Raw genomic sequence first — 11,284 nt, forward strand, 5'->3', positions numbered from 1 at the left:
AGGGTGTACACTGTATTGAAGACGACGCATAAAAAAAGTATTGTACCGTACTACAAGGAGATGAAATGTACAGCAGTAATGATGTTACGATATACCGTACTTATATAACGCACGGACTAATGTACTTCAAAACAACAAAATATACAGGAATAATGACGTACATAACTCACCGTCTAGTTACTGTACATTACCTCACACGTGTACATTCCATTGTAATGTTGCACACGGGCGCAGATATACACTGTACGTTAGGGTGAATGACTTGGTTAACTATATCAATGGGACTTCCGCTCCGCTCTGTAATCTACACAAACGCTCGCAACTGTGATAATTATGTACCAGACGCCGTAGTTAACCTCACCTAACACTGTGATGCTGTAGTCTACCTCACCTGTGATGCTGTGATCTACCTCACATGTGATGCTGTAGTCTACCTCACCTGTGATGCTGTAGTCTACCTCACCTGTGATGCTGTAGTCTACCTCACCTGTGATGCTGTAGTCTACCTCACCTGTGATGCTGTAGTCTACCTCACCTGTGATGCTGTAGTCTACCTCACCTGTGATGCTGTAGTCTACCTCTTTTACTGTGATGCTGTAGTCTGCCTCACCTGTGATGCTGTGGTCTACCTCACCTGTGATGCTGTGGTCTACCTCACCTGTGATGCTGTAGTCTCCTCACCTGTGATGCTGTAGTCTACCTCACCTGTGATGCTGTGTCTACCTCACCTGTGATGCTGTAGTCTACCTCACCTGTGATGCTTTAGTCTACCTCACCTGTGATGCTGCCAAGTCTACCTCACCTGTGATGCTGCTCTACCTCACCTCTGTGATGCTGTAGTCTACCTCACCTCGATGCTGTAGTCTACCTCACCTGTGATGCTGTAGTCTACCTCACCTGCGATGCTGTAGTCCTACCTCACCTGTGATGCTGTAGTCTACCTCACCTGTGATGCTGTAGTCTACCTCACCTGTGATGCTGTAGTCTACCTCACCTGTGATGCTGTAGTCTACCTCACCTGTGATGCTGCAAGTCTACCTCACCTGTGATGCTGTAGTCCTACCTGACCTGTGATGCTGTAGTCTACCTGACCTGTGATGCTGTAGTCTACACTGCCTGTGATGCTGTAAGTCTACCTCACATGTGACCTTTAGTCTACCTCACCTGTGACGCTGTAGTCTGCCTCACCTGTGACGCTGTAGTCTACCTCACCTGTGATCAGTCTACCTCACCTGTGATGTAGTCTACCTCACCTGTGATGCTGTAGTCTACCTCACCTGTGATCTGTAGTCTCCTCACCTGTAGTGCTGTAGTCTACCTCACCTGTGATGCTGTAGTCTGCACCTCACCTGTGATGCTGTAGTCTACCTCCCACCTGCTGATGCTGTAGTCTACCTCACCTGTGATGCTGTAGTCTACCTCACCTGTGATGCTGTAGTCTACCTCACCTGTGATGCTGTAGTCTACCTCACTGCAGTGCTGTAGTCTACCTCACCTGTGATGCTGTAGTCTACCTCACCTGTGATGCTGTAGTCTACCTCACCTGTGATGCCAGTCTACCTCACCTCGCGTGCTGTAGTCCTACCTCACCTGTGATGCTGTAGTCTACACTCACCTGTGATGCTGCAATCTCCTCACCTCAACATTGCTGTAGTCTACCTCACCTGTGATGCTGTAGTCTGCCTCACCTGTGATGCTGTAGTCTGCACTCACATGTGACGCTGTAGTCTACCTCACCTGTGACGCTATGGTCTACTCACCTGTGATGCTGTAGTCTACCTCACCTGTGATGCTGTAGTCTACTCACCTGTGATGCTGTAGTCTACCTCCACCTGTGATGCTGTAGTCCTACCTCACCTGTGATGCTGTAGTCTACCTCACCTGTGATGCTGTGATCTACCTCACATGTGATGTTGTAGTCTACCTCCTGTGATGCTGTAGTCTATCTCACTTAACACTGTGAGTGCTGTAGTCTGCCTCACCTGTGATGCTGTAGTCTCCCTCACCTGTGATGCTGTAGTCTACCTCACACCTCGTGCTGTAGTCTACCTCACCTGTGATGCCGTAGTCTACCACACCTGTGAGTAGTAGTCTACCTCACCTGTGATGCCGTAGTCTACCTCACCTGTGATGCCGTAGTCTGATGCTGTAGTCTACCTCACCTGTGATGCTGTAGTCTACTCCCACTCAGATGCTGTAGTCACTCCTCACCTGTGATGCTGCAGTCTCCTCACCGTGATGCTGTAGTTCACCTCACCTGATGCTGTGTCCACCTCACCTGTGATGCTGTAGTCTCCCCCACCTGTGATGCTGTAGTCTACCTCACCTGTGATGCTGTAGTCTACCCCACCTGTGATGCTGCAGTTCACTCACCGATGCTGTAGTCCACCTCACCGTGATGCTGTAGTCCACCTCACCTGTGATGCTGTAGTCCACCTCACCTGTGATGCTGTAGTCCACCTCACCTGTGATGCCTGTAGTCTACCACCTGTGATGCTGTAGTCCACCCCACCTGTGATGCTGTAGTCACCTCACCCTGTGATGCTGTAGTCTACCCCACCTGTGATGCTGTAGTCTACCCCACCTGTGATGCTGTAGCTACCTCACCTGTGATCCGGTAGTTCACCTCACCTGTGATGCTGTAGTCTACCCCACCTGTGATGCTGTAGTTCACCTCACCTGTGATGCTGTAGTCTCCTCACCTGTGATGCTGTAGTCTACCTCACATGTGACGCTGTAGTCTACCTCACCTGTGACGCTGTAGTCCACCTCACCTGTGACGCTGTAGTCTACCTCCACCCTGACGCTGTAGTCTACTCACCTGTGATGCTGTAGTCTACCTCACCTGTGATGCTGTAGTCTACCTCACCTGTGATGCTGTAGTCTCACCTCACCTGTGATGCTGTAGTCACCTCACCTGTGATGCTGTAGTCTACCTCACCTGTGATGCTGTAGTTCACTCCTCACCGTGATGCTGTAGTCTACCTCACCTGTGATGCTGTAGTCTACCCTCACTGTGTTGTAGTCACCTCACCAGGATGCTGTAGTCTACCTCACCTGTGATGCTGTAGTTCCCTCACCCTGATGCTGTAGCTCCACCACCTGTGATGCTGTAGTCTACCTCACCTGTGATGCTGTAGTCTACCTCACCTGTGATGCTGTAGTTCACCCTCACCTGTGATGCTGTAGTCTACCTCACATGTGATGCCAGTCTACCTCACCCTGATCGCTGTAGCTCACTCCCCACCTGTGATGCTGTAGTTCACCTCACCTGTGATGCTGTAGTCTACCTCACCTGTGATGCTGTAGTCTACCTCACCTGTGATGCTGTAGTCTACCTCACCTGTGATGCTGTAGTTCACTCACCTGTGATGCTGTAGTCCACCCCACCTGTGATGTAGTCTACCTCACCTGGATGCTGTAGTTCACCATGTGATGAGACACCTCACCCTGATGCTGTAGTCTACCTCACCTGTGATGCTGTAGTCACTCATGTGATCTGAGTTACCTCACCTGTGATGCTGTAGTCTACCTCACCTGTGATGCTGTAGTCTACCTCACCTGTGATGCTAGAGTTACCCCACCTGTGATGCTGTAGTCTACCTCACCTGTGATGCTGTAGTCTACCTCACCTGTGATGCTGTAGCTACCTCACCTGTGATGCCTGTAGTCTACCTCACCTGTGATGCTGTAGTCTACCCTCACCTGTGATGCTGTAGTCTACCTCACCTGTATGAGTCCACTCACCTGTGATGCTTATCACCCCACCCAGATGCTGTAGTTCACTCCCCACCTGTGATGCTGTAGTCTACCTCACCTGTGATGCTGTAGTCTACCTCACCTGGATGTGTGAGTTCACCCCACCTGTGATGCTGTAGTCTACCTCACCTGTGATGCTGTAGTCTACCTCACCTGTGATGCTGTAGTTCACCTCACCTGTGATGCTGTAGTCTACCTCACCTGTGATGCTGTAGTCCTCCCCACCTGTGATGCTGTAGTCTACCTCACCTGTGATGTAGCTACCTCACCTGTGATGTAGTCTGCCTCACCTGTGATGCCAGTCTACCTCACCCCTGTGATGCCGTAGTCTACCCCACCTGTGATGCTGTAGTTCACTCCACCTGTGATGCTGTAGTCAACCTCACCTGTGATGTCAGTCTACCCCACCTGCTGATGTTGTAGTCCACCCACCTGTGATGTATTTCACTCACCCTGATGCTGTAGTCTACCTCCACCTGTGATGCTGTAGTCTACCCACCCGATGCAGCACCTCACCTGTGATGCTGTAGTCTACCTCACCGTGATGCTGTAGTCCACCCACCTGTGATGCTGTAGTTCACCCCACCTGTGATGCTGTAGCTACCTCACCTGTGATGCTGTAGTCCACCTCACCTGTGATGCTGTAGTCTACCACACCTGTGATGCTGTAGTCTACCCCACCCAGATGCTGTAGTCTACCTCACCTGTGATGCTGTAGTCTACCTCACATGTGATGCTGTAGTCTACCTCACACATCGCAGGTTGAGGGAAAAGATCGGAAGACAAAACGAGTGGATCTCTCTCTCTCTCTCTCTCTCTCTCTCTCAAATACAGCAAGACAACGCCCCGAGTGTACAGTACATCCCATGCAATTGGTGATGGTAATAGTCGTGGTGATGGTGATAGTCGTGGTGATGGTAATAGTCGTGGTGATGGTGATAGTCGTGGTGGTGGTGGTGGTGATAACATCTCCACTTGTGACCGACGTTCTCACGTTCAACACTCCCTCCCACCCTCCCCCCTCCCTACTCTTGTTAACCGCAGCGTGATACCTCAAGTTATGCTCACACACACAGAGAGTTATCTTTCCTTCCTCTCACTCCACACTCCCTCTCACACTCTCAAACTCCTACTCCTCCCCACACTCCCTCTCCCCCCCCACACTCCCTCTCACATTCCTTTACCCCTCCCCACATTCCCTCTTACCCCTCCCACACCCCTTCACCCCTCCCCCTCTCCCTCCTCCTTTCCCTCACCTCTCTCTTACCCCTCCCCACACCCCCTCACTCCTTCCACACTCCCTCTTACCCCCACTCCACTCACTCCCTCTCACCCACAGTACTGTTCTCAAGTAAGTTAGTTTAGGTTCTGCAGTAAGTTGATGTTGTTATGGGGAGGAGGCGACAACCAGTACAGCTCAGAACCAGTCTCTCTCTCTCTCTCTCTCTCTTAGCGTCACCCCCTCCCCGACACACACGTTGGTAGAAGAACAACAAAACAAGGCGGGTGTGACGCCAGTTCTGTCAGGAATAACTACTGTCTGGAAACTGCTGTTACGCTTACACACGCTGAATGAGAGGAAGAGTGGGGGAAGGAGAGAGTGAAGTGGAGAGACGGTGGGGGTGAAATGAGAGGAGGTGGGGGGAGGAAGAACAGAGATAGAGATGAAATGACGAAGGACAAAGGGATAAGCGAGAGAGAGAGAGAAAGAGTCAAAACATTAACCAGTGTGAAGTAAACGTATCTAGTAAAGTCTGTCGGCGTAATCTTGTCTCCTAGTTAACTGGTCCCATCTAACATATCCAATTAAGGTAGAGTTCCACTGTAATGTACTGTATATACCTCTCCAGTTAGGTATATACATTGTTATAACCAGTTAGGTATCATTCTTATAACCAGTTAGGTATATACATTCTTATAACCAGTTAGGTATATATACATTGTTAAAGTAACAAACCAGTTAGTATATACATTTATAAATTATATTAGGTATACATTCTAAACAGTTAGGTATATACATTTTAAACCAGTTGGTATATACATTGTTATAACCAGTTAGTATATACATTTATAACCAGAGGTATATACATTGTTATAACCAGTTAGGTATATACATTGTTATAACCAGTTAGGTATATACATTCCTATAACCAGTTAGGTATATACATTCCTATAACCAGTTAGGTATATACATTCTTATAACCAGTTAGTATATACATTGTTATAACAGTTAGTTTATATACATTCTATAACCAGTTAGGTATATACATTCTTATAACCAGTTAGGTATATACATTGTTATAACCAGTTAGGTATATACATTTATTAGATATACATTCTTATAACCAGTTAGGTATATACATTGTTATGACCAGTTAGGTATATACATTGTTATAACCAGTTAGGTATATACATTGTTATAACCAGTTAGGTATATACATTGTTATAACCAGTTAGGTATATACATTGTTATAACCAGTTAGGTATATACATTCTTATAACCAGTTAGGTATATACATTGTTATAACCAGTTAGGTATATACATTCTTATAACGTCAGCTCTGTGTACAATTCAAATACGAACCAGAAATGTAAATCAGCTACACATAAGTTGTCCCTGGAGGTGTGAGGTGTGAGAGTGTGGAGGCAAGGTGTGGAGGCAGAGGTGTGGCGAGAGAGAGAGGCGGAAGCAAGAGGTGTGGAGATGGAGATGAGGCGGGAGCAAGAGGTGAGATGAGGCAGAGGTGGCGTGGAGCAAGAGGGAGGCAGAGGTGTGGAGAGAGATGAGGCGTGAAGCAAGAGGTGGGAATGGAGAGAGGCGGGAGCAAGAGGTGAAAGGCAAGAGGGGGCGGGAGCAAGAGGTGAGATGAGCAAGAGGTGTGGCGAGAGAGATGAGGCGGGCAAGAGGTGTGGAGATGGAGAGTGTGGCGTGGAGCAAGAGGTGAGATGAGGCAAGAGGTGTGGCGTGGAGCAGAGGTGAGATGAGGCAAGAGGTTGGCGTGGGCAAGAGGTGAGATGAGGCAAGAGGTGTGGTGAGAGAGATGAGGCGTGAAGCAAGGGGAGATGGAGATGAGGCGGAGCAAGAGGGAGATGAGGCAAGAGGTGTGGCAGAGAGATGAGGCGTGAAGCAAGAGGTGGAGATGGAGAGATGAGGCGTGAAGCAAGAGGTGAGATGAGGCAAGAGGGTGGCAGAGAGATGAGGCGGAAGCAGAGGGTGGAGATGGAGAGGTGTGGCGTGGAGCAAGAGGTGAGATAAGAGGTGTGGCGTGGAGCAAGAGGTGAGATGAGGCAAGAGGTGTGGCGAGAGAGATGAGGCGTGAAGCAAGAGGTGTGGAGATGGAGAGATGAGGCGTGAAGCAAGAGGTGAGACGAGGCGAGAGGTGTGGCGAGGCAAGAGGAATGGCGAGGCGAAAAAAAAGGTGAAGGTCGAGGGGCGTGAATCGACCTGCATATACCGTGGTGCTGTAGGGCAAGACAAAGATATACACCACCACCCAACACTGATGAATATCGACTCTATATCCACGTGAAACAAAAACAAAAGAAATGAAGCAAATAAACAAAAATCTGTTCGGATTTTGATGCCCGCAATCAACACTTTCAACAATAGTTCCTACGTCTTTATTTTCGTCTTTTTCTTCTTCTTCACCTTGCTGGAGAAGTCAGATATTGCAAAGAAAGAATGTTAGGTAATGTTAGGTTAGGTTAGGAATAATAAAATGTTAAATATCTCGCTTAAACGTAATTTGCACCGGAAATGCCCTTGAAAAAAAGTGTCTTATAATTGTCAAAACTGCTCATTGCTCTGTCTCACTTGAAAAAGCTGGTTTTCCGGCATCTTCGTGGTGTACAGTAGATTAATATAATCTTTTTATTTTCTATTTTTATTTTACTTTAACTCTTATTTTTTTCTTTGCGTCAGGCCCCGTTGTGGGTCGATGACCTGTGCTCGGAAGGGCTAATCCCCTTTAAAAAACACAAACAAAACACAAAAAAAACACGAGGTTTGTATAGCGGCAACAAGTGAAATAATACCTAGGGTTAGGTGTGTTCTTGCCCGCAGTTACGACAAAAGAAACATTTTATTATTCTTAGAGAATACGGAGTTTAGTTAATCTAAGTGAACCTAACACAAAATAATTTAACCTCATCTAACATAGCCTAACTGACTTAATATAACCTAACCTGAACATATAGTGGACCTAACGTAATCTAAATCTACCCTAACCTAACCAAACCTCCCCAATCTAACCTAACCAAACCTACCCCAATCTAACCTAACCAAACCTACCCCAATCTAACCTACCAAACCCTACCCCAATCTAACCCCAAACTACCCCACTAACCAAACCTAACCAACCCAATTAACCTAACCAAACCTACCCCAATCTAACCTAACCAAACCTACCCCAATCTACCTACCTCCCCAATCTAACCCCTACCCCAATCAACAACCAAACCTACCCCAATCTAACCTAACCAAACCTACCCCAATCTAACCTAACCAAACCTACCCCAATCTAACCCTAACCAAACCTACCCCAATCTAACCTAACCAAACCTACCCCAATCTAACTAACCAAACCTTCCCAATCTAACCTAACCAAACCTACCCCAATCTAACCTAACCAAGCCACCCCAATCTACCCTAGCAAACCTACCCCAATCTAACCTAACCAAACCTACCCAATCTAACCCAACCAAACCTACCCCAATCCTAACAAACCTACCCCAATCTAACCTAACCAAATACCCCAATCAACCTAACCAAACTACCCCAATCCTTCTAAACCTCCCAATCTAACCCTAACCCTTTGGTAACATTTGGGTGTTTACTCATCTGGTGAAATAATCTACGGGGGAGGAGCTAATCTTGTTGTGTTCCTTTCATTTTTCTATATATCTTGGTGTGTTTTCATCCGTCACCGTAAATAAGGCTACTTGTCTCAAACAGGCCACACTGACGTCAGCTACAGTGGGTGGTCGGGCGTTACGGGGATAAAAACACAAAATGATATCTGAGGGCTTTAGCCCCCACCCAAGACCAGCCTGTGGCCTTTACCGAGAACGATAACCACAGATGATGACAAAAGTTACTGAACACCGAAAACAAAGATAACCACAGATGACGATAGAAAACTTGCTGAATACCAAAAACAACTACGATATAAAGACGAGAAAATTTGCTGAACACTGACAACAAATAAACCTAACCTAACACTGACAACAAATAAACCTAACCTAACACTGACAACAAATAAACCTAACCTAACACTGACAACAAATAACTACCTAACACTGACAACAAATAAACCTAACCTAACACTGACAACAAATAAACCTAACCTAACACTGACAACAAATAAACCTAACCTAACACTGACAACAAATAAACCTAACCTAACACTGACAACAAATAAACCTACCTAACACTGACAACAAATAAACCTACCTAACACTGACAACAAATAAACAACCTAGACAAAAAAAAACCAAACTAGACAACAATAACCTAACCTAACACTGACAACAAATAAACCTAACCTAACACTGACAACAAATAAACCTACAACACTGACAACTAAAAACCACGACAACAAATAAACCTAACCTACACAAATAAACCTAACCTAACACTGACAACAAATAAACCTAACCTAACACTGACAAATAAACCTAACCTAACACCAACAACAAATAAACCAACTAACACTGACAACAAATAAACCTAACCTAACACTGACAACAAATAAACCAACCCTAACACTGACAACAAATAACCTACCTAACACTGACAACAAATAAACCTAACCTAACACTGACAACAAATAAACCACAACCTAACACTGACAACAAATAAACCAACCTAACACTGACAACAAATAAACCAACTAACACTGACAACAAATAAACCTACCCTAACACTGACAACAAATAAACCTAACCTAACACGACAACAAATAAACCAACCTAACACTGACAACAAATAACCTAACCTAACACTGACAACAAATAAACCAACCCTAACACTGACAACAAATAAACCTAACCTAACACTGACAACAAATAACCAACCTAACATGACAACAAATAAACCTAACCTAACACTGACAACAAATAAACCTCTAACACTGACAACAAATAAACCAACCCTAACACTGACAACAAATAAACCTAACCTAACACTGACAACAATAAACCAACCCAACACTGACAACAAATAAACCTAACCTAACACTGACAACAAATAAACCCTAACACTGACAACAAATAAACCTAACCTAACACTGACAACAAATAAACCTAACCTAACACTGACAACAAATAAACCTAACACTGACGACAAATAAACCTAATATATATACAGACAGTACAAGTATACAGTGGTAAACCATAAGATTGAATGACGAGGAATTGAAAGTTTAGCAAGGAACATTGCTAAGGTGATGCGTAGCTGTTGAGGTGATGAGACGTGATGAAGATGATGGTAGTGGTGATGATGATGGTAGTGGTGATGATGATGGTAGTGATGATGATGATGATGATGATGATGATGATGATAGTGGAGATGGTGATGGTGATGAGAGGAATAATGAAAAAAGAGAGGTGAGATGGACTTGATGACACTTAGATGAAGTGTAATAAAGAGAGAGAGAGAGAGAGAGAGAGAGAGCAGAAATGAAACGTGAAAATACATGTAAGATAAGAGACAAACACAGACAGACAGACAGACAGACAGATTGACACTTACCAGCTGCCCGCGGTGTCTCGGTGTTGGGCGACACTGAATCCAAATTTGCTGTCGGGAGGTCCTGTGTGCACTACGAAATAATCTGTCTCGACGTTGAAGCTCAGCACCACACCCACACACGCCACCACCACCCACACCGCCCACACCTGTTGCCCACCCATGGTTAAACTGATCTCTATTGACTATGATGAGAGCTGAAGTCAAAATTAAATAAAACTTTTATTTCAACGTCAAATCTTCCCCACTACGCTCCCTCGTTATCTGAACGCTTCCATCTTATGATCAGTTTCCAATTATTAAAGGTAGGTGAATGACGGTGGGCTCTAAACGAGAAAGTTCAATACAGTTCAAAGTTCACAGAGAGTGTCCAGGAGCGGTAGCGTCATACAACCTCACTCAACACCGGCCAGGAGACGACTGAACTCGGGAGTGAAGGGACTCGTGTTTCGACCACGGGAGTCGGGAGACTCTGTTAGAGTTATTAAACTCCGAAGCGTTAGCTCCTTATTACTGTAAACATTCATAAAACTTGCATTTCTTCATTATTATCTCGACCTGTTTGTCGTATTAATAATAAAATATCATATATTGAAAAGGCCTGAAGGATAAGTAAAGGAAATAAAGATACTTCAGGAAATAATAATGAGTAACCGCCAACTTGCTCACCATCTGTTGCCTTACACACAATTTTTACTTATAAAAATTTAATAACAAATAATGACATAATATGGTTATTTTGTTCTTATCCACACATTTAAAAACATGTACCTGCAC

At 45.3% G+C, this 11,284-nt stretch overlaps 1 protein-coding gene across 1 annotated transcript in view; it reads right to left on the reverse strand.

The window, feature by feature from the left end:
- The window catches only part of LOC121874519 (integrin alpha-V-like), a 65,535-nt gene extending 54,595 nt beyond the window's left edge, over window positions 1-10,940 (reverse strand). Inside the window, exon 1 of the mRNA XM_042378673.1 lies at window positions 10,511-10,940. Within this exon, the coding sequence (XP_042234607.1) occupies window positions 10,511-10,671 (161 nt within the window). The 5' untranslated portion in view covers window positions 10,672-10,940. The remainder of the gene's footprint in view (window positions 1-10,510) is intronic.
- Between the last annotated feature and the right edge of the window lie 344 nt (window positions 10,941-11,284).

The sequence above is a fragment of the Homarus americanus genome, unplaced genomic scaffold, assembly GCF_018991925.1.
Source record: "Homarus americanus isolate GMGI-L3 unplaced genomic scaffold, GMGI_Hamer_2.0 scaffold55640, whole genome shotgun sequence".
Taxonomy (NCBI): domain Eukaryota; kingdom Metazoa; phylum Arthropoda; class Malacostraca; order Decapoda; family Nephropidae; genus Homarus; species Homarus americanus.